This window comes from Ovis canadensis, chromosome X (assembly GCF_042477335.2).
Source record: "Ovis canadensis isolate MfBH-ARS-UI-01 breed Bighorn chromosome X, ARS-UI_OviCan_v2, whole genome shotgun sequence".
Taxonomy (NCBI): Eukaryota; Metazoa; Chordata; class Mammalia; order Artiodactyla; family Bovidae; genus Ovis; species Ovis canadensis.
This window is the reverse complement of record NC_091727.1, coordinates 129,451,976-129,476,958: the sequence shown is the minus strand read 5'-3', so window position 1 is coordinate 129,476,958 and position 24,983 is coordinate 129,451,976. Positions and strand designations below refer to the sequence as shown.

Sequence of the window (24,983 nt, the reverse complement as noted above, 5' to 3'; positions counted from 1 at the left end):
ACTTGCTATATGTAACCATGCACCAAGAAAAACATGAAGCCCCATTTCTATCCACTCATCCATTTATCCAGCAGATATTTATTGAGCACCAATTATATGCCAGGGACTGTTCTAGGTGATGGAGATTCAGGAATGAACATGCCAGGCAAAGTCCCTATCTTCACATAGCTCATATTTTAGTGTGGGAAGACACGAAACAAAATATATACTACAATGTGAGATAGTAATAAATGCCACAAGGAGAATATAAAAGCTGGTGAACCCTTAGAAGGTGACAGGTGCACTTTTAGATAGGGGAGCTGGGGAAGGGATCTCTGGAAAGGTGACACGAGCAAAGATTTGTGGGAGGGGTGGGTGCAGACCATACAGAGAGCTGGAGGAGAACACTAAGTGCAAAGGCCCTGGAGCGGGAGCATGGTTGGCATGTTTAAGGAACAGCCAGGAGGCCAGAGTGGCTACCGGGGAGTGAGCAAGGGAGAGGGTGGTGGGAGATCAGACAGGCAACAGAGGGGAGATCAGACAGGCTAGACCGTATTATCGTCACCCTCCTCAACCACCCAGAGACCGCAAAGCCTTAGCTGAAAAATGGGGTAAGGAATTTCAGCCTTGCTGGGTTGTGTGGTAGCAGTCCCAGGGAGATACACATGGGTCAAAATGACTTTTCTCACAGATACATGCTTCTCTTAATGCCCTTACTATCCAGAGTTTTTACTGCAAGGCTCTCAAGATGCAGGTCCCACCTGAGACCAGGTGCTGTTTGCCTTGGGAGGGTCATGAAGTGGTGGAGATTGGTCAGTTATTTCCTGCTGGTTGGGGCTGGAACCAGGCTGCACACCTCCGCCCAGTTGGAAAGGGCTCCGGAGCTGTTATTCATCAGATACAAGTCTCGAGGTTCCCACTTCTACACCTTTTCCTCTCCCAGGAAGAGGGAGCTTTCCTGGAGCTTTTCCTGGGTCTGACCCAGGGCAAGTTTGAAGCTCCATGAAATGAAGGATTTGGACCCAGTGGTCTAGAGCTGTCACATCACGTCTGTGTCTTAACTCTTCCTGTGACAGGCCACCTGATTTCTCACCCTGGAAGTGGGCTTCCTGTGGGCCTCTTCATGTAGCTGCATGCAGGTGTAAGCATAACTGTGCAGCTTATTCAAAAACAGTGGTGGTGGCAGAGTTTGACTGAAACCCCAAGGTCTCTTTTCCCAAACCTTGCCTCCCACAGCTTCTCTTCTCCTGCATGGCCTGACATTCCTGCCATTGATCATCCCTCACAAGTAAAGGTGAGGGGCTATCTCTGGGGGTAACATCTGGGATCCAGCAGGCCTGAACACCCACCCTACCCAAGCAAGACTCAATCAAGCTCCTGGAAGGCAGAAAGACAGAACATCTCCTTTGAGTGAGAGACACACAGGCTTCCAGACTGTCAGAAAAACCAGTGAGGGAGGCTCAGGCCAAGGTCTCTGCTGAGTGGCCCTGAGCAGCTCCAGCACACGAAGTGCCAGGGACCACTAGGAGCTGACTCCCTGGGAGTGCTATAACGGATTGTGGCTCTGAAGGAAAATGTGACTGGCCTTGTAGCATGATTTGGGGCTAGCTATTCTGTAATTTATTGCTGAGTCGTGGAGCTTTCAGACCTGGAGGCACAGTTTAATCTCCTAGATGAGCATAGGAGAAGGATACAATTTATCAAGGTCTGGTCACTCACAGGAAGCCTCCCTACTCCTGCTTTGCTGATCTCAGTTTTGTGCTTCCCCCAGAGTTGCTGCTGCCAAGGATTATGGGAACCCTAAGTCCTCCTTCACATCAGAAGTGCTGAACTGCCCAGGAGGACTTGAGTCAGTGGAGGAGGCTTTGAAGGTGGGGGTGCTGGTGCCTCCCAGTGGCCCAATACCTGGGGCCAAGAAGGGGCCCCCGGTGGGGGAGGAGGACAGATACTTCCCTTAGACTCTAGGGTTAAAGCATCCTGTGAGCTTAGCTGGACCTGAGCTCCTGGCCCAAATTTCATCCTTAATAAGCTCTGTGAATATAGGGGTGTATTATGAGCCACAGTGTCCCTGTCACTTTAAACTGGGAGTTGCAAGATCATATGAGGTGAGCCTGGTATAAGCAGTTAAGGGTTGTAGGGACTGTGAGCACTGAAAGCTTACAAGCCTCACGTAAGGCAGCAGCCACTCCTCAGATGTCCTCAGTTGGTGCCACACTGCAGTCTGCCTGGATGGCCTCATCTATCAGTGGTTTTAGGAGAAAGATCTTTACAAAGTGATTTTAGAAATTTCCCACATATTTCAATGTTGATAAAGAATTACATTTGTATCAATACAACAAGCTCATCTATGGCACTTATTATATGTAGGCACTGTTCTAAGCACTTTGCAAATAATAAGGTGTATAATTCTTACAGTAATTGCAATCTCATGAGGTCAGTCTTCTTTTATCTCATTTTGTGGGTGAGGAAAATGAGGCACAAAGAATTGAAGTAACTTACCTACAATCCCTCAGCTGGTAAGTGGCAAAGCCCGGGCTTAAAGCCAAGCAGCCTGACTCTGTAGACCGTGCTCTTTGTCACTTTGCTAGGCTGCCTCATTAAAACTAGCAAACAAGCAAATATTATATAAATAGAAAAAACAAAACACCATGCAGGACAAAAACCAAGCAGACAAGTAAGCACAAAAACAGGCTTTTCATATGCTTTAAACCAAATCCACCAGAATTTGACACTTTTTCTGTTTTCTCCTGCTTTTGTCATTACGTAGCTTCTCTGTAAGCTCCTTCATGCCTGACCTCCATCTTAACAACTCTTTTTTAGATATTCCCAACACTCTTTCCCCAGCCTGTCCATAAAGCAACCTGGCCTCTTTGCCTTATTGTCATTCTACCTCTCTGTTTTCATCATTCATTCTAGATTTTTACCTTCAAAAATCCTACTCACATCCTCCCGGAATCCCTCTCTCTTGCCAGGTGGATCCCATGGAACTCATTCTGTAAAGAAGATTTGGGTGTTTGCAGCCCTCCCTTCCAATGGCTCACACGCCTCTTTCTGTACTTGTGTTTATTTGTTCTCTGTGTTGCCTAACGAGGCCTTTCATAATCGTATACTTCTTAGCATCAATCCCTAAGTGTGTATTTAGTATGTATTTGTCTTGTCTTCCCAGCAAGAGTGTGAGCCATGTAAGCAGGGGCTGTGTTAACTGTGTATTCTACTGTCCCTTGTTCAGAGCCAGGAGGTCACATCACTTAATTGGCAAGGGGATGGGAGTTGGAGCTGTCACACTTGGGCCCAAGGCCTCGCTCTGCCACTTACAAACTCTGTGACCAATGAAAACTCATTTTACCTCTCTTAACTTCATTTCTCTCATTTGTAAAATGAGGAGCACACCTAATACCTCCTTCACAAGATTAGTGTGAAACACAGTGCGTTTGAAATGCTTAACCCAGGGCCCATCAGCTAGTAAGCCTTCGGCATTTGGCAGCTCTTATTACTATGTCACAGTGCCATTAATCAGCTCATGGAGCTGTGAAACTCCTTAATCTCTTGGCTCCAAAAAAATCTGTTTTTAGGGTTAACCTCACTCAGGTATGGCAATTTTAGGATGTGTTGAATAGGACTAGTTGAACAACTAAACCAACTCACCAACCAACTAAACAAAAACCAAAGCAGGGCCCTGCAATTATACAATTAGAATGTGATTTTTTTTTTCAGGATTTAAATCAAACTTGATCTCTCCCAGTTGGAAGCAATGGGAGGGTCTGGGACCTCTTTGGGTTGAATAGATGTAGATGTGTCCCTGTATGTGCACACATTTGCACGTGCTTGTGCCTGCACATATGTATCTTTTGAAGCAGAGCCTATGACATGTGTTTGTACAGTGCGTCAACACAAACTGCCTAGGAGTAGGCTTCCCCAAACACATTAATGTACACAGCGGGTTGAGTCACACTATCAGTTAACATAGGGTTCCTGGTACTAACCCTTTCCAGCCTCCCTACTATCACTAGGTAAGCAATCCCATGCTACTCGACACAATCTGACTCATACTTTTTGTTAAAACATAACTTACCAAAGGAGAATTTTTTGGATGCTTCTTCCTTCCAAGACAGGAAACAAAGATTCCCCAAATTCAACAGGACAGCAACCTTCATAGCTCTACCTAAATATATTCCCATAGTGCCTTTGATTCACAGCTTTACTGAAGGCTGCTGGAAGACTATCAATAGGGTTTCCAGAGAGCATATTTAGGGGGTGTGAGTTCACACCAGGTTGATTGCCGTGGGAATTCCAGTCCTTACAACGCAGGGATGGGAGGGAGAGGAGAGACTCTTGCACTGAATAACACCATCACAGAATTCACTTGACAGATTTTCTTTCTGGAACCCTTACTTTGGAACTCCCAGCCTCTTTGTGTGGAGAATTGCAAAATTATGTGCCACTTCTTTTTTATCGTTTTCAAGGCAACTCAATGTTAACTTGGAAAAGGAAGTTTGTTGTTGTTGATGATACTGATATTACTCTAGATTTGTTTATTAACAAATATATCAGGTCATGCACACCCAAATAAATTCCGTCTTTTAAATATTCACTTTGATATACCAAGAATTTGGAAAAGTGAATTCACCAAACATTACTAGGTCAGTTCCTTTAAATCACAGTCTACCATAAGTTAGTGTACTTCTAAAGGTTGCTCAGTGGCAGAGTCTGCCTGCAATGCAGGAGATATGGGTTTGATCCCTGGGTCAGGAAGATCCCCTGGAGAAGGAAATGGCAACCCACTCCAGTATTCTTGCCTGGGAAATCCCAAGGACAGAAGAGCTTGGCGGGCTACAGTTCATGTGGTCACAAAAGAGTTGGACATGACTTAGCGACTAAGACTAATTAACTAAACAACAACAACAAAGCTATAAGTTAATGGCATGTTTCCCAGAACCAGGTATCTTGGGCTGAGGTCCTGACTCTGTCATTTATGTGATGTTTGGAAAAATTCTCTCTGAGCCTCATTTTCAGCAATAAGGCAGTTATTGGAACTGAGGTTTTGACCACCAGCAGTTTTACTTCTGAGGAGGATGACTGACAGCCATTTCACAACAGGGAACTGGTAAAGCAAGATAAATATGGCTGCTCAGTAGATGTGCACAGTAAAGGATGGGGAGCGGGAGCAGGAGCCAATAGGTATTGCCCTCTGAAGAGAGCAGAAGATCACTTAAGTGTGCAGGTGAGTAGGATGCAGGCTATATATAATAACAGGAATATTCGAGGCCGGTTGAGAGGATGAGAATATGAGTCCTGAGGCTATGCGTTTCTATATATGAGGTTTGTGCAAATTGCTTCATTTCCCTGTGCTTCTCTTTCTTCCCCTATAAAATAAGCATCATAAAACTGCCTGCATCATAAGGCTTTGAAGAAGATTGTGGTATAATGAATATGAAGAGCTTAGCATAATGTCTGGCCCGTAACAAGCTCAGTGTGTGTGTGTGTGTGGGGGGGGGTGGGGAGGGAGGAGGAGGGAGGGAGGGAGAAAGCACCTAAACACAGTCCTTATCCTCCTTCAGAGCTTGCATTCTTAGAAGCATGCAGAGGACCAGTGCATGAATAGCTGCCCTATCCTCTAAGTGCTGGGCAAATGGTATTCAGTAGTGCTGTAAAGATGAGGAATCCCATTCACATCATGTGGGAATCAGGAGACAGTATATGGAGGGTTAGACTCAGGGGATGAGTAGGTATTTGACAAATAGACCTGATGGGGTGGGATAGCTAAAGGAGGGAGTAGCTTTGTAAGGGCACAGGGGTGGGAAACTGAGGCAGAGGTTCAGGAAACAGAGTAATTTTCTTTGGAGACTACTTGTAAGACTTTAACCAGTTCTGACACTCTTTGGTGTTACAAATAGCAGAAAATAGACAGGAGAGGTAGGTTGAGAATGCCAGATAAAAACATTTATGTCTTGGCAAAAAGGTGATGGGGTGTCACAGCAGATTTTTGATGATGAGAAAGACATGATTACATTGGACTTTCAGAAAGCTTATCTTACAGGGTTACAAAAGATGGATTTGAGAAGAAGATCTGAGTCCAGGAGATGGGCTCAGAGGCTACTGCAGCCATCTAAATGACAGATGACAGTGACTACACTGAAGGATGACAGGAGATGGAAAGAAGAAGATGAGCTACAAAGACGTTCTCAGCAGGATCGGGTACTGGAGCACTGACAGAGTGACTAAAAGTGCAAGTCAGTGCATGGGGGCACCAGCAACAGTGACTGCGGAGTGGCACAGGTTTGGCAGCAGAGGGTGACTTGTGCGAGGCAAAACTTGAAGCCCTAGTGGGCATATAAGCAGGGCTGTGTGGCAGGCAGCTGGCAAAAGCACTGAAGCTTCAACGGCACGGTGATTGCACAAGGAGTTTTTGAAACAAGTTCTTCGGAACCATTCCAACAGGAATGAATGAGAATCTTTAGACTCAAAGCACTGACTAGATTATGCCCTTCCATACATAATTCAACATTGTAAAAAATCATACAAAACCATAAAATGTGCATAAGGAAGTCCAATAAATTCTGATTTTTCCCACAAAAATCAGACATTTCAACTATCAAAAATATACATGAAAAGCTTTACTCCCAAATATCTCTGTTTGTCTCTCTCTCATAGCCTACTGCTAAGTCACTTCAGTCGTGTCTGACTCTGTGTGACCCCATAGACGACAGCCCACCAGGCTCTCCTCTCCCTGGGATTCTCCAGGCAAGAACACTGGAGGGGGTTGCCATTTCCTTCTCCAGTGCATGAAAGTGAAAAGTGAAAGTGAAGTTGCTCAGTCGTGTCTGACCCTCAGCGACCCTATGGACTGCAGCCCACCAGGCTCCTCCCTCCATGGGATTTTCCAGGCAAGAGTACTGGAGTGGGGTGCCATCGCCTTCTCCACTCATAGCCTAAGAATGCCCTAAGAATGGCCTTGGTCTGTCTTTTGGAAACCTGAGATTGACTTCTGAGCCAGGTCCCAAGCCACACAAAGACAGCAGGCTCATCACCTTATAATTATGCCTCATTTCTTGACCACAGAACAGCATTACTGATCACCTATTTAATTGATTAGAATTAGCCTCAAATGATCTAGCTATTTTCAGAGAAAATTCCCTTAAAGGGTAAAGATTTGCTCTTATTTAAGACATGAGGGCATTACATAAAATTTCACCCTATCTTACACAATACACAAAGATAAATTCCAAATGGATTAAATCCAGTTTCACAAGTGAGTTAGTGAGTGAAAGTCACTCAGTTCAGTTCAGTTGCTCAGTCATGTCTGACTCTTTGCGACCCCATGAATCGCAGCACGCCAGGCCTCCCTGTCCATCACCAACTCCCAGAGTTCACTCAAACTCACGTCCATCAAGTCGGTGATGCCATCCAGCCATCTCATCCTCGGTCGTCCCCTTCTCCTCCTGCCCCCAATCCCTCCCAGCATCAGAGTCTTTTCCAATGAGTCAACTCTTCCCATGAGGTGGCCAAAGTATTGGAGTTTCAGCTTCAACATCAGTCCTTCCAATGAACACCCAGGACTGATCTCCTTCAGAATGGACTGGTTGGATCTCCTTGCAGTCCAAGGGACTCTCAAGAGTCTTCTCCAACACCACAGTTCAAAAGCATCAATTCTTCAGCACTCAGCTTTCTTCATAGTCCAACTCTCACATCCATACAAGACCACTGGAAAAACCATAGCCTAGACTAGACAGACCTTTGTTGGCAAAGTAATGTCTCTGCTTTTGAATATGCTATCTAGGTTGGTCATAACTTTCCTTCCAAGGAGTAAGTGTCTTTTAATTTCATGGCTGCAATCACCATCTGCAGTGATTTTGGAGCCTCCAAAAATAAAGTCTGACACTGTTTCCACTGTTTCCCCATCTATTTCCTATGAAGTGATGGGACCAGATGCCATGATCTTAGTTTTCTGAATGTTGAGTTTTAAGCCAACTTTTTCACTCTCTCACTTTCATCAAGAGTTGTGCCCAATTCTTTGCAACCCCATGGACTGCATAGTCCATGGGATTCTCCAGGCCAGAATACTGGAGTGGGTAGCCTTTCCCTTCTCTAGGGGATCTTCCCAACCCAGAGATCGAACCCAGGTCACAAGTTTGTTCATTTAACAAAAAAAGAATAGACAGAAATCCCTGCCCTTTTGAAAATTACTCTCTGATTAGGTGAAAAAGTAAACTGCAAATAAGCTGTATAGTATGTTTGACATTAATGAGTGCTGTGAAGAAAGGAAAAGCTAGTAGGGGTTGGAAAGTCTGGAGTGGGGTAAGCTGCAGTTTTAAATTGTGTGAACAAGGGAGATGTTGAAAACTGACATTTGAGCAAAGACTTGAAGATGAAGGAGTTTGCCCTGCTGATATCTGGGGCTAGAGTGTCAGAGACAGAGGCAACTGCCACTGAAAATGCCCTAAAAAGTGGGAGCATACTTGGCTGGATTGGATGGTCAACAAGAAGAGCAGTTAGGGGCTTCCCAGGTGGTTCAGTGGTTAGGCCTCTGCACTCCTCCTGTAGGGGGCATGGGTTTGATCCCTGGTTGGGGAACTAAGATCCCATATCCACCTTAGCCAAAAAAATTTAGTAGTAATAATTAATGTCTTAAAAAAAAAAGAAGAGCAGGTTGCTGGAGCAGAATGATAGAGGGAAGAATGGTAGGAGATAAGGTTGGCAGAGGATGAGATGGCTAGACAGCATCACCGACACAATAGACATGAATTTGAGCAAACTCCAGGAGATAGTGAAGGACAGGGAAGCCTGGTGTGCTGTAGTGCCTGGGGTCACAAAGAGTTGGACACGACTTAGTAACTGACCAACAACAAAGTTATTGTTGTTTTAAAGACTTTGACTTTTATTCTGAGAGAAATTGGGAACTACTGGAGGATCTTGAGCAAAAGTGAGATGTGATCTGACTTGCACAGAAAAGAATCATTCCAGTTGCTGTGGAATAGACGATGGCGACGAGGCAAAAGCAGGTAGACCAGCTAGGGGCAATTGCAGCGAGCCAGGTAATTGATGCTGGTGACTCAGAGTCAGATGGTAACAGTTAAAGTGGGAAAAGTGGCCGGAGCCTGGGAATATTTTGGACATGGACCCAAAAAGAATCTGCTGATGAATTAGATGTACGTGAGGGAAGGAGAGGAGTCAAGGATAACACAAAGGCTATTGGCCTGAGGAAGAGGAAGGAGAGAATTCCCATAACTGAAAGATGGGACAAAATTATAGAAGCATTAGAAGAAAATATAATGTTTTAATATTAACATAATAATATATAATAATATTTCTATAATCTTAGATTGGAAATGTAAGCCTTGGATTTCTTAAAGAAGACATGAAACTCGGAAGCTACAAAGAAAAGATTACTAGATTTAACTACTGCAAAATGCAAAAGTCTTTATATTAAAAGACAGTGTTTTTTAAAAAGTGATAGACTGGAAGGAAACATTTATAATGTATATACCAAACTCAGGTTAAAATTCATAACTGTAAAGAGTACTTCTGCAATATGAAAAGAAAACTCAAGTGGGAAAATGGTATAAGGTCATAAAACAAGCAATTTACAAGAAAAAGTATACCAGTTAGGCCAACAAATCTATGAAAAGAGGCTCAACCTAATTAGAGAAATACAAATTAAAATAACAATGCAATACCAGTTTTCAGCCGTGATATTAATAAAATGAAAAGACTGATAAATCTCATTGTTGACAAGGCCATGGAGAAACAGGCACTCTCATACACTCTTTTAACAGAGGTGTAGATTTGTAAAGAATTTCTGTTGAGCAATTTTTCATGATAAGCCAAAAATTAAAATGTTCATACCCTTTGATCATCCAGCAGTTTCATTTCTAGGTAGCTAATCTAGAGAAATCATCACATAAGTGGGCAGAGATACAAGCAAAAGGAAATTCATTTCACCATTGTTTATAAGACTTTTGTTTTAAAGACTGGAAATGGCCCAAGAATTCCCCATTAGGAGAATGTTAAAATAAGTTGTGGTACATTCATACTATGAAATATCATATGGTCTTGAAAGAGATAAGATAGCTCTATAGATGTAGTTGTGCATGGTAACATAGAGAACAAAAATGCTTCCGGGGGGGGGGGGGCGCGGGGAAGCGACTTACAGAACAATCTATGATTACCTTTCCTTTAAAAAACCCACCTCATGCCTGTATGTAAATTCATAGAAAGGCTGAGAAAAATGCAAAACTCCCATTGCTTGTGATCATGGCATGCGATCACACACGTGGGTGAGAGAATGGGGCTTTCTTTTTATCCTCTGTATGCCTCTTTGTTCTTTGATATCCCTTCACAAGCAAAATGTATTACTTTTGTAATTTTTAAGTATAACAATGAGGGAAAAATCAGATACTGCCCATTTCTGAATGTTCCCAAGGAAGAGCCCTGGAGGCAGTAGCATGTTTGTTACTATATAGGCACACTGGGCCACTGCGCATTGTGACGGGAGGGACAGCATCGAATGCGGATTATGCGGCCTTGGGAAAGACACATTTCTGAACCTCCATTTTTTTATGTACAGAATGTAGATAATACCTGCTCTATCTATTTTACTGTTAGTTGTGAAGATAAAATGGAAAAACAGCTTTAAAAATTGTGAAGCTCTGTAAAACTGTGCAAGATATTTGATAATATTTCATGTCCCAGTTAATGACTTGCTTCTTCTGAGCAATACTCAGTGATACAAAATTCAGTCCAAAGTGGAAACTTTATTTCTTAGAGTTTATTTTCACAGAGTGCTACCTGTCCAAGTTAGGTCACACATAGCAGCAGTGCAGGCATTTTACTTAAATCCTCTAGAGTATTTTGTGTTTGTATGCGAGATTCTGTCTGATGCTGTGGGATTTTAGCAACAGCTTTAAGCCAACACTTCCTCTCCCCATCTCAGGGTCAACCATCTTGGATATACTGAATTAATTAACAGGGTCTTCTTAGCACTTGCTTTATGCTTAGCACTCCCCTGTAGGTGGGAGGCCAGACATTCAGGTTTGCCTGGGACTGTCATGATTTATACTATCTGTCCCATGTAATTGGAGAAGAAAATGGCAACCCACTCTAGTGTTCTTGACTGGAGAATCCCATGGACAGAGGAGCCTGGCAGGCTACAATCCATGGTTTCACAAAGAGTTGGATATGACCGAGTGACTAAGCATAGCACAGCACAAGACACTCCCTTAGGGAAGCCTAGGTACCCAAAGGACCAGTAGACCATGTGGGCGGCGGCGGGGTGGGGGTAGAAGGGAAGGTGGGTGACAAAGACATGTAATAGTTATTTGGGGAAAAAAGCATTGCCTTGCACTCAACCTGTGTCTTGGGAAAGGAAAGGAATGTTCTTTCTCTGCCACTTGCAGCTCTTTCTTCTACTCCCCTACCCTGTATTGCCCAGCATCCAGAATTCAAGCCAGTGCTAGACTATGCTCTATGTGGGTTTGGGAACAAGACTTCATTTAAGCATTGCTTTAGCAGGAAATGTGTACTCTTGGATTAAACAATGGGCTAACCAATACATTTTGGGACACGCTCATTCTTAAGTTGGGAACTGCCTGTATAAGACCTTGTCCCCATCCTGGAGGGGCTCATAGACAGTTGATTTAGGGGAGACTTCATTAATACATAGACTACTGAAGAGTAATCTGGTACCAACTGAGGGTATTGGGTTTAAGTATAATACAGATTTATCCAAGAGGGAGCCCAGAGAGAGGCGGTTTGTGGGCTCTTCAAAATTTTCACATAGGACAGTATGACTGATCTGTGCTAAGAATATGCTTAGATAGCAAGAGGAAGGAGGAGAAAGTTCTAAGTAGGGATCGAGTTCACTGGAAGCCAAGGTTTGGCATCAGACATGAGCATAGACAGGGAATGCTTCGAGAAGTTATGATATGTGATGAGAGCAAATGGCTCTCTGAGGAGTGGTGGGAAGTTCGCTTGGCTGAGATGAGATGGTGTCAAATGCTTTCTGTAACTTAAAGTTCATGAAACATATCACTGCGATTTGCCCATATTTCATGTGACTGAACACTCCTTGGGGCAGTAACTTGACAGCATTTTTCAGGTGGACGATTTAACATGACTCAAATTCAGGTGAGGCATGGGCAAGATCTTAGAATGTTGGGAATCCAAATTAAGGACTTTGGACTTGATGAAAGAGTCCCTTGTAGTGTCATTGAAGATGCTTGATCAGGGTTGGAACACTGACATGTGGCTGGTACAGAGACTGAAGGAGAAAGGAGTCAGGGGGCCCATTTAGGAAGCTGCTACAGTAAGCCAGGGGTGGAGACCTGAGTACCTGGACCAGGATGGAAGGAACAAATCTGAGAACCATAGTAGAGACGGAAACACCAGGATTTAGAGATTGCAAGGGAAGAGCCAAGGAGGTCCGTATGTATCTCAGGGTTAGTTAAGCATGAGGGCAACTTTGTTAAATTTTCATGTTCAGTTGAAGGCTTCTCCCTTGTGCAGCCTGCCATTCCCTTCTAGTGAAACCCCTTTCTAAGTTAACCCTGTGGCACCTATTCAGTATCCTAATTCTGCAAAAATTCAGACTCATCCAGTGGAAATCTTAGCTCATTTATTTACTCACCTCATTTTGCAAAATTGCTCGTTTGTGCTCAGTTGTGTCTGACTCTGTGACCCCATGGACTGTAGCCCTCAAGGCTCCTCTATCCATTTTCCAGGTAAGAATACTGGAATGGGTTACCATTTCCTCCTCCAGTGGATCTTCCTGACCCAGGGATCGAACCTGCATATCCTGCATTGCAGGCAGATTCTTTACCTAATGAGCCATCGGGCAAGCCCAACCAATTTGCAAAATTAGGCAAATGAATAAATGCTACAAGGTTTCTAACTTGGAAGACAAAAAAACATGCAATTCACTCTACTACTAGGGCTTCAAAAAAGTGTGATGTGTCCAGAGTTTGTTCACATAGAAACTGGATGCTTTCTTGCTTCATGTCCCCTGTGCCCTTCCTGTGAACCCTGTCTCCTGAGAAAATCTTAGAACATTAATTTGCTAACTTAATTTGTAAAAGGTTAGTGAATCAATGCCATAAGGCATTTGTGGAAATATTTGAAATTAATTAACCTTGTCAGCTTTTATTTATATAGGTTCTCTTCCAATTATATCTTTTCCCCTCAAGTATAACTTTTTAATAAGATTAATTTTAAACAATAAAACTTAGGAATCTGTGTACAAAGAACTTTAAGAATTTAAATATGTGGGTTTATCATTAACACAGTAGCAAATATATCAAGGAAACACGCCCCATGAAAAACATTTCAAAGAAACACACGTCTGCTCTGAGAAAGGTCTGTAACCAATAAGTAAGCCCCAAGAAGCTTGTTTGCTTGGTGATGCTGGCAGATAAGCCTGGCAAACCTCGGTGTGACTGAAGAAGTCAGTTTGAGACTCAGCCTAGCCCAGGCAAGCTACTGGACCTTGACTGCGCTCAGCGAACCTCAGCATAATGGGGTTAACATTTTGGAAGGTGTTTCTGATTCTCAACTGCCTTGCAGGTAAGGGGGGTCGGATCTCCAGCCCACCGAAGATCACTGGGAATGGAGTTTCCTTTTAAACCAAAATTGCAAATTTTTTTTTTTTTTTACATAGAATATTCCCCTCCTGTGCTTAGAAGGAACTATATTATATTAGTGTGCTGAGTAAAATAATTTTCAGAAAACTTGCCTAGCAAATATGTGCTCTGCTGATATTTTGGGAACCCAGGCTGTAAATAGAATTGTTTTATGTAGCTTCTGAATTAGGATCCCACCCCCCCAATTGCAGTATCTCTCTTTTTTTAGCTTGAAGGTTGAACAGATGAATTTACTCAGAAGCTGAAGTTTGTGCCAAGGATACTTTTTTCCCTCTGTTTTACTTGACTGTTTCCTTCAAATTCATTTTGATCGATTTGCTAAACCTGGCTGGGAGCTTAACTGTCATGCGTAACTATCTAACATTTCCTAAGAATTGTACTTTTCAAAATACGTGAGTAATTTATCGTTGTGCACAATATGGGTGTTTTTAGGGGTTTGAGAAAAACAAAATCATTTTTAGAGTCAAATCCTAATATTGGTAGACCCAGGAGAGATCACTAATTCAGAAAAATCCCTTGGTTAATTTGTTCAGATACCAAATGTATTTTGAATGTCTTCTCATGATAAATTAGATCCATGGTAGATTCAATAAGATTGTTTATCCAAGAAATGTCTTTGCAACCCCATGGACTATACAGTCCATGGAATTCTCTAGGCCAGAATACTGGAGTGGGTAGCCTTTCCCTTCTCCAGGGGATCTTCCCAACCCAGGGATCAAACCCAGGTCTCCCACATTGCACGCGGATTCTTTATCAGCTGAGCCACAAGGGAAGCCCTAAGTAATATTAGGCAGTTATTAGAATGAGGTTTACTAAGCATATTTAACAACATAAGAAAATGTTCAAGATAAAATACTAAGTGAAAAGCAGGATATACCCACGTGCCTAGAATAAATTCTTAGAAAGTTATGTACCAAACTGTTCATGATGATTACCTCTGGCTGATGGGATTATAGATGATTTTAATCTTATTCCCCAGCCTTTTCATATTTTCTATGGTTTCTACAGAGAACACTGTATTACACTATTTTTATCATCAGAAATGTTACTTTTCAAAACTATATGATATTTAGTAATAATTCTCTAAATGTTCATTGCTAAATGTTTAAGCAGACATGTTCTGTGGAGTTACCAGAAGGCAATACTACGTTTATCCAGTGATCTAGCCAGGACTTAGAGCTGGAAAAAGCTGCCTTTCTCAATTTCCATCCTGGTGGGAACATATGTTCCTATTTTCCCTTTCCTCCAGGAATATTCATTTTAAACTTTAACTTTAGACAGTGAAAGTCTTTGTCCCTTTTAAAGAGATTCCAGTCACTAGCTAATTGGGTCGCCATGGGCCTTCTACAGCAGCCTCTAAAATCACACCTGTAGTCAACTCCTCCTTCCCTCTCTGAGGCCTAACTCCGGCCTATACTAGACACCCATTTTGGAACAGTTACAAGAGTGGCTTCTACTATAACTAATGTAGATACAATTTTTACTGATTATAAGTGTAATGTATGGTCTTTGTAGACAGTTGGAAATATGGAAACATATAAATAAGAAAATAAATGTCACCAGAAATCTTATCAGAGATTCTGATGAATTTCTTATTTTTTTTTTCCTCTTGCAAGTAAATAGTATATTACAGAATTGAGTTTATATCTTGTATACAATATTTTTATTGTTTAAAAACTTACTTAGATGATCTTGGGATCTTACTTGATTGTGACTTTCTGAACAAAGCCCAGAGTTACCAATAAATACTTCAGAGCCTTTATTTTTAAGTTACTGTCTAACTGATTTTGCTAATGCATAGTGTACATAGATAATCTAGCTGGCCCAACAAAATGTGGTAGTGTCAGTCTAGCAGATAGAATGGAAATATGGTACAATATATTGTTGTTTGCAGTGCTTACACATGTATGGAAGTCAGAGAAAGAATTCAGTAAGCTATGCCTGTTATTAGTAGTGTCCATCAGTTGATCCAGAAATGGCTGTGAGGCAGCTGGTAGTGTTTCCATCAATGTGCAATTTGATGTGTTATCTGGACTTGTTTCCTGGTCAGGAAGAATGTCACATTTTTGGTGTCAAGCATGGTGCTTGGCACATAGTGGGCACATAGGAAATGTTTACTGAAAATTAACTACCTTCTGAAATCCTGCCATTTGTGACATGGATGGGCCTTAAGGACATTATGCTAAGTGAGATAAGTCAGAGAAAGATAAACACTGTATGATCTCACTCATATGTGGAATCTGAAAAAACAGCAACCTGAATTCATGGAAACAGAGAGTATATAGTGGTGGTTACCAGGGATGGTGGTTGTGGGATAATGGGGGTGATGTTGACCAAATGGTACAAACTTTCAGTTAGAAGATGAGTAAGAACTAGGGATCTAATGTACAGCGTGATGGCTATAATTGACAATACTGTGTACTTGAAAGTTATTTAGAGAGTAGATCTTAAATATTATCACCACAAAAAAGAAATGGAAATTATGTGATGTGATGAAAGTGTTAGTTAATGCTTTGGTGGTAATCATTTTGCGATATATGTCAAATCAACACTTTGTACAGCTTAAACTTATACAATGTTATATGTAAATTGTATCTGAATAAAGGTAGAAAAACAAAAGAGTGAGTTACCTTCTCAAACCCCAAACATTCAGAAATGATTTTCACACACATATATAAAATGCATTTTTGGAAAACTAAGCAAGACAGATTCTATTTTAATGAAAGCCTTTCTACTGACTTCTAAGGAAGTCAGGTATATTCCACTTCAGGAAAATAATTTTATTGAAAAAGTCTTCAAAAAGTTCAAGCATATCATTTTAGATGCTTATAGTATAGTCACCTGTTTGAAAGATATGTTAAAATTGTTTGCATTTTCACAAGGTATGTGCTATGCATTTTAATGCAGTAATATGTTTGAACTTTAGTCAGATCCATAAAGTTAGTGATCACTTGATTATTGCCTAACTCAAAAATGAAGCAATTTTAGATGAAGTTGCTTGAAATTAGGAGAAGGCAATGGCACCCCACTCCGGTACTCTTGCCTGGAAAATCCCATGGACCAAGGAGCCTGGTGGGCTGCAGTCCATGGGGTCGCTAAGAGTCTGACACGACTGAGCGACTTCACTTTCACTTTCCACTTTCATGCATTGGAGAAGGAAATGGCAACCCACTCCAGTGTTCTTGCCTGGAGAATCCCAGGAACCGGGGAGCCTGGTGGGCTGCCGTCTATGGAGTCTCACAGAGTCAGACATGACTGAAGTGACTTAGCAGCAGCTTGAAATTAAATCACGTGAATTGCAACAGGTCAAATTTGTCTGTTTGGTATGTTAGAATAATAATCCCCCTAAGCAAAGAGCCTGTCACATTGTAGGCATTAAATAGATGAATGAACAATCATTACCAAAACATGAGGCATTTAAAATCTGTTTAGAGTGTTGATTAACTCAAGTGTATACACCTTGGATTATTTTCCTTTAATAAGATGCACTGATTTTTAAAAGCAGTCACACATATTTCAACCACGTATGTGTTCTTTGGGCTGGGGGGTGTTTTTTTAATTCAGCCAGGTCAGTGAGTGAAATTACAGTCCTCAGTTTTGTTTAAATCAGGTGCTAATCTTTATTTTGCTGTACAGTCAGTCTTGTCAATGTATGGGGTTTTTTTTCCCCTTCTTCAATTTTTGAATAATTTCTCAATTTAGACTAAATGAATCCAGAGAAAGAGAACATTTTTTCCCCTGACACACACAGAATCACTTTCACTTTAAATTTTACTTTTCACTATCCACATGTGGCTATTCACATATAACTTAATTCAAATTAAATAAAATAAGAAATTCAGTTCTTCAGTTGCACTAGCAACATTTTAGGTGCTCCATAACTGCATGTGGGTAATGGGCTTCCCCAGGGGGTGGCTCAGACAGTAAAGAATTCGCTTGCAATTCAGGAGACTTGGGTTCGATCCCTGGGTCGGAAAGATCCCCTGAAGAAGGAAATGGTAACCCACTTCCGTATTCTTGCCTGGGAAATCCCATGGACAAAGGAGACTGGTGGACTAACACTTTCATGCCCTCAGCAGTGAAAGCGTGAAGTCCTAACTGCTGGGGTCACAAAGAGTTGAACACAACAACTGAGCAACTAACAGTTTTACTTTTTCACTTTCAGTGGCTACTTTCATCACGGAAAGTTCTATTGGACAGTGCTGGACTAGACAGTGATCTCAGAGGCTTAAGTAATGTTCACTAATAGAATGATGTGACATTTTTAAAAAGTTCATCTGGAAATATATAACTCTTAGCTCTGAAATGCATTGTCATTATATTAGAGATGGATAGTTTCTGAAAACTGTCTTTTCTTCAGAATTTAAGGATTGATTATGGTGCTGAGTATTGGGAATCAGGACAATAAAAATGGTCTGGAAATATTGCTTTGCCAATTGTTATCTATTTACAGAACAACATGTTGTATCCTTAAAAATATTTTCTCTCACAATAGATTTGTAGGTTACTGCACTTATTCTGAGGTGATATTGTTGAGCTTTCATACATCTCAATATACATATTTATATGTGCTAAACTGCTTCAGTTGTGCCCGACTCTGTGCATCCCTATGGATGCCCAGGCTTCTCTGTCTGCCAAGCTTCTCGAGACAAGAGGACTGGAGTGCATTGCTGTGCCCTCCTCCAGGGGATCTTCCAGACCCAGGGATAGAACCCATGACTCTTACGTCTCCTGCATTGGCAGGCTAGTTCTTTAGCACTAGCACCATATTTATATGGCTTCTATTAAAAATATATTGAAAATATTTAAATCAGATTGTTACCAACTCCTTGATTTTCATTTGTCTCCATTCTGGTCTGTGCTATATAAATGGTTCATGGTGCATTGACATGGCAGGCAGAGATTGTGTCTGTCTTGTTCATTATTATTTCCCCAGTGTTAGTGCTGTTCATGGCATAAAATAGGTGCTCAGCAGATGTTAGTTGATAGGCATCACTTTTTCCATGGCTTGCTTTGTGTGAGAATTGTGTTTACTCTGCCTTCAGGCACTTTTGTTGAGAGCAGCCCTTAGAGACTTTTCTGTTTTGTTTTGTTTTTACTTTACCTATCAAAAGTTATTACCATTACCCAATCCCATAATGAGCTTCCCTTGTGGCTCAGCTGGTAAGGAATCGACCTGCAATGCGGGAGACCTGGGTTCGACCCCTGGTGTGGGAAGATCCCCTGGAGAAGGGAAAGGCTTCCCACTCCAGTATTCTGGCCTGGAGAATTCTATGGAATGTATAGTACATGGGGTTGCAAAGAGTCGGATATGACTGAGTGACTTTCACTTCACTTTACTTCAATTCCATAGTAGATTTTGGGATGTAAGCTAGAGGACAAAAATGACCGCCAAATAATATCTTCAAAATCCCTTTTTTAGAGGAAAGTTTATGGTAACTTTAATGGCCACCAAATCCTCATTCCATCCCTTTAATTTTGGATGCCTTAAAGTCATTTGGAAGTCACTATTTGCGCATAGCCAGGGATGGATGTGCCTAACTTCCAGGAGAAAAGAAATGGGCTTTTGAGGGCAGGAGAGTCACTTAGCGATCTCCAGTGAATTTTCCATCAAAAAGAGTAGCTGCTTTCTGCACTCCAACTTTGTTTTGGGAGGAGGTGTTATGGGAACCAGGAATGCATAGGAAGGAGAACGTTGGGAGAGGGAAAACTGCATGGAGTCAGAAGATGCTGCATGAGTGCTTACCCTAAAATACTTCTCTCAATTCATCAAGACATTGATGCAAACAGCCAACTCTGGGAGAGAAGCAACTGGATCAGATGACCTGGCTGTGACAGAGAACACGGCTATTGAGTCCAGGAAACTAGGAGTAATAAGTACAATAGTTTGCTTTTCTTTAAAATTTTCAAGATGTTTGTTAAATCCCTGAGTTCCTTTTGCCTGACCACTGCCACTAAGAAAAAATAAAATTCAAGTCATCTTTGGGAAGGGGGCCAGGAATTTGTCTTTCTGTACTATTTCTTCTGGTCTTCCTGTCATCTTTGTATCTTCATCCTGTTCCAACCCAGAGAGTAGCTAGCGTTCTCATTCTAGCTCCCCTGCAGCATAGAGAGCATCTTTTAAATTTGACCATTTTTTAATAGCTGCCTGACAGTCATGTTCCACCCTGGAGAGTTTCTATATTCTATACTCTGACTTTGCAATGGATAATAACCAGTTATTCAAATGAGCTAGTGCCTCTATAAAGTGAAATTGAAGTCACTCAGCCATGTCCAACTCTTTGCCACCCCATGGACTGTAGCCTACCATGCTCCTCTGTCCATGGGATTTTCCAGGCAAGAGTACTGGAGTGGGTTGCCATTTCCTTCTCCAGAGGATCTTCCCAACCCAGAGATCGAACCCGGATCTCCTGCATTGTAGGCGGACACTACCATCTGATCCACCAGGGAAGATACTATGCCTCTATAGTGTTATCCAAAGTAACATCACCTGTAACATCCCTTGGGAAAATGCTTGCATAATACTAAGGATTTCATGTACACTGGTAGGCTGAATTTTGGAGTAGGAGGCTCTTTGGTCTTCCTCCAAATCATATGGGCAGCAGATCCTTTTGTAAGGTCAACAGTTCTCAAACATCGTGGTCTCAGGCCCTTTTTACAATCTTAAATCTTGAAGGAGATTTCTGGTTTGGACAAAATGACACAGATCTGTTTCTCCTTGCTTCTCCCTGCTAAAGCACAAGTATAAACCCTCCCTGGAAATAATGCAAGAGACGACCAAAGGAGAACTCAGAAAGATATTAAGAAGAAAGCAGGGCTTTCCCTGGTGGCTTAGTGATGAAGAATCCACCTGCCAAGGCAGGAGACGTGGGTTTGACCCCTGATCTGGGAAGATCCTGCATGTCGCTGAGCAACTAAGCCCGTGTGCCACAGCTGTTCAGCCTGTGCTCTAGAGCCCTTGCCCCACAGCAAGAGAAGCTGCCGCAGTGAAGAAGCCTGCGCACTGCAGCTACGCAGTAGCCCCCTCTCTCCCCAGCTAGAGGATAAAGCTGCACAGCAACGAAGACCCAGCACAGCCAAAAATAAATGAATGAATAAAAATTTTTTTTATTTTTTATTTTTTTTATTTTTAGTTTTTTATTTTTTACATTTTAAAATCTTTAATTCTTACCTGCATTCCCAAACATGAACCCCCCTCCCACCTCCCTCCCCATAACATCTTTCTGGGTCATCCCCATGCACCAGCCCCAAGCATGCTGCATCCTGCGTCAGACATAGACTGGCAATTCAATTCTTACATGATAGTATACATGTTAGAATGCCATTCTCCCAAATCATCCCACCCTCTCCCTCTCCCTCTGAGTCCAAAAGTCCGTTATACACATCTGTGTCTCTTTCCCTGTCTTGCATACAGGGTCGTCATTGCCATCTTCCTAAATTCCATATATATGTGTTAGTATACTGTATTGGTGTTTTTCTTTCTGGCTTACTTCACTCTGTATAATCGGCTCCAGTTTCATCCATCTCATCAGAACTGATTCAAATGAATTCTTTTTAACAGCTGAGTAATACTCCATTGTGTATATGTACCACAGCTTTCTTATCCATTCATCTGCTGATGGACATCTAGGTTGTTTCCATGTCCTGGCTATTATAAACAGTGCTGCGATGAACATTGGGGTACATGTGTCTCTTTCAATTCTGGTTTCCTCGGTGTGTATGCCCAGAAGTGGGATTGCTGGGTCATAAGGTAGTTCTATTTGCAATTTTTTAAGGAATCTCCACACTGTTCTCCATAGTGGCTGTACTAGTTTGCATTCCCACCAACAGTGTAGGAGGGTTCCCTTTTCTCCACACCCTCTCCAGCATTTATTGCTTGCAGATTTTTGGATCGCAGCCATTCTGACTGGTGTGAAGTGGTACCTCATTGTGGTTTTGATTTGCATTTCTCTAATAATGAGTGATGTTGAGCATCTTTTCATGTGTTTGTTAGCCATCCGTGTGTCTTCTTTGGAGAAATGTCTATTTAGTTCTTTGGCCCATTTTTTGATAGGGTCGTTTATTTTTCTGGAGTTGAGCTGCAGAAGTTGCTTGTATATTTTTGAGATTAGTTGTTTGTCAGTTGCTTCATTAGCTATTATTTTCTCCCATTCAGAAGGCTGTCTTTTCACCTTGCTTATATTTTCCTTTGTTGTGCAGAAGCTTTTAATTTTAATTAGATCCCATTTGTTTATTTTTGCTTTTATTTCCAGCATTCTGGGAGGTGGATCATAGAGGATCCTGCTGTGATTTATGTCTGAGAGTGTTTTGCCTATGTTCTCCTCTAGGAGTTTTATAGTTTCTGATCTTACATTTAGATCTTTATTCCATTTTGAGTTTACTTTTGTGTGCGGTGTTAGAAAGTGATCTAGTTTCATTCTTTTACAAGTGGTTGACCAGTTTTCCCAGCACCACTTGTTAAAGAGATTGTCTTTACTCCATTGTATATTCTTGCCTCCTTTGTCAAAGATAAGGTGTCCATATGTGTGTGGATTTATCTCTGGGCTTTCTATTTTGTTCCATTGATCTATATGTCTGTCTTTGTGCCAGTACCATACTGTCTTGATGACTGTGGCTTTGTAGTAGAGCCTGAAGTCAGGCAAGTTGATTCCTCCAGTTCCATTCTTCTTTCTCAAGATTGCTTTGGCTATTCGAGGTTTTTTGTATTTCCATACAAATCTTGAAATTATTTGTTCTAGTTCTGTGAAAAATGTGGCTGGTAGCTTGATAGGGATTGCATTGAATTTGTAAATTGCTTTGGGTAGTATACTCATTTTCACTATATTGATTCTTCCAATCCATGAACATGGTATATTTCTCCATCTATTAGTGTCCTCTTTGATTTCTTTCATCAGTGTTTTATAGTTTTCTATATATAGGTCTTTAGTTTCTTTAGGTAGATATATTCCTAAGTATTTTATTCTTTTTGTTGCAATGGTGAATGGAATTATTTCCTTAATTTCTTTTTCTACTTTCTCATTATTCGTGTATAGGAATGCAAGGGATTTCTGTGTGTTGATTTTATTTTATTTTTTTTTAATTTTTAGTTTTTTATTTTTTAAATTTTAAAATCTTTAATTCTTACATGCATTCCCAAACATGAACCCCCCTCCCACCTCCCTCCCCAGAACATCTTTCTGGGTCATCCCCATGCACCAGCCCCAAGCATGCTGCATCCTGCGTCAGACATAGACTGGCGATTCAATTCACATGATAGTATACATGTTAGAATGTCATTCTCCCAAATCATCCCACCCTCTCCCTCTCCCTCTGAGTCCAAAAGTCCATTATACACATCTGTGTCTCTTTCCCTGTCTTGCATACAGGGTCATCATTGCCATCTTCCTAAATTCCATATATATGTGTTAGTATACTGTATTGGTGTTTTTCTTTCTGGCTTACTTCACTCTGTATAATCGGCTCCAGTTTCATCCATCTCATCAGAACTGATTCAAATGAATTCTTTTTAACAGCTGAGTAATACTCCATTGTGTATATGTACCACAGCTTTCTTATCCATTCATCTGCTGATGGACATCTAGGTTGTTTCCATGTCCTGGCTATTATAAACAGTGCTGCGATGAACATTGGGGTACATGTGTCTCTTTCAATTCTGGTTTCCTCGGTGTGTATGCCCAGAAGTGGGATTGCTGGGTCATAAGGTAGTTCTATTTGCAATTTTTTAAGGAATCTCCACACTGTTCTCCATAGTGGCTGTACTAGTTTGCATTCCCACCAACAGTGTAGGAGGGTTCCCTTTTCTCCACACCCTCTCCAGCATTTATTGCTTGCAGATTTTTGGATCGCAGACATTCTGACTGGTGTGAAGTGGTACCTCATTGTGGTTTTGATTTGCATTTCTCTAATAATGAGTGATGTTGAGCATCTTTTCATGTGTTTGTTAGCCATCCGTATGTCTTCTTTGGAGAAATGTCTATTTAGTTCTTTGGCCCATTTTTTGATTGGGTCATTTATTTTTCTGGAGTTGAGCTGCAGAAGTTGCTTGTATATTTTTGAGATTAGTTGTTTGTCAGTTGCTTCATTTGCTATTATTTTCTCCCATTCAGATGGCTGTCTTTTCACCTTGCTTATATTTTCCTTTGTTGTGCAGAAGCTTTTAATTTTAATTAGATCCCATTTGTTTATTTTTGCTTTTATTTCCAGCATTCTGGGAGGTGGATCATAGAGGATCCTGCTGTGATTTATGTCTGAGAGTGTTTTGCCTATGTTCTCCTCTAGGAGTTTTATAGTTTCTGATCTTACATTTAGATCTTTATTCCATTTTGAGTTTATTTTTGTGTGCGGTGTTAGAAAGTGATCTAGTTTCATTCTTTTACAAGTGGTTGACCAGTTTTCCCAGCACCACTTGTTAAAGAGATTGTCTTTACTCCATTGTATATTCTTGCCTCCTTTGTCAAAGATAAGGTGTCCATATGTGTGTGGATTTATCTCTGGGCTTTCTATTTTGTTCCATTGATCTATATGTCTGTCTTTGTGCCAGTACCATACTGTCTTGATGACTGTGGCTTTGTAGTAGAGCCTGAAGTCAGGCAAGTTGATTCCTCCAGCTCCATTCTTCTTTCTCAAGATTGCTTTGGCTATTCGAGGTTTTTTGTATTTCCATACAAAGCTTGAAATTATTTGTTCTAGTTCTGTGAAAAATGTGGCTGGTAGCTTGATAGGGATTGCATTGAATTTGTAAATTGCTTTGGGTAGTATACTCATTTTCACTATATTGATTCTTCCAATCCATGAACATGGTATATTTCTCCATCTATTAGTGTCCTCTTTGATTTCTTTCATCAGTGTTTTATAGTTTTCTATATATAGGTCTTTAGTTTCTTTAGGTAGATATATTCCTAAGTATTTTATTCTTTTCGTTGCAATGGTGAATGGAATTGTTTCCTTAATTTCTTTTTCTACTTTCTCATTATTCGTGTATAGGAATGCAAGGGATTTCTGTGTGTTGATTTTATATCCTGCAACTTTACTATATTCATTGATGAGCTCTAGTAATTTTCTGGTGGAGTCTTTAGGGTTTTCCATGTAGAGGATCATGTCATCTGCAAACAGTGAGAGTTTTACTTCTTCTTTTCCAATTTGGATTCCTTTTATTTCTTTTTCTGCTCTGATTGCTGTGGCCAAAACTTCCAGAACTATGTTGAATAGTAGCGGTGAAAGTGGACACCCTTGTCTTGTTCCTGACTTTAGGGGAAATGCTTTCAATTTTTCACCATTGAGGATAATGTTTGCTGTGGGTTTGTCATAGATAGCTTTTATTATGTTGAGATATGTTCCTTCTATTCCTGCTTTCTGGAGAGTTTTTATCATAAA

The 24,983-nt window shown here is 41.2% G+C and overlaps 1 protein-coding gene across 1 annotated transcript in view; it reads left to right on the top strand.

Moving 5' to 3' along the window:
• Window positions 1–13,272: 13,272 nt before the first annotated feature.
• VSIG1 (V-set and immunoglobulin domain containing 1) overlaps window positions 13,273–24,983 on the top strand; it is a 41,972-nt gene continuing 30,261 nt past the window's right edge. Inside the window, exon 1 of the mRNA XM_070292144.1 lies at window positions 13,273–13,533. Within this exon, the coding sequence (XP_070148245.1) occupies window positions 13,485–13,533 (49 nt within the window). The 5' untranslated portion in view covers window positions 13,273–13,484. The remainder of the gene's footprint in view (window positions 13,534–24,983) is intronic.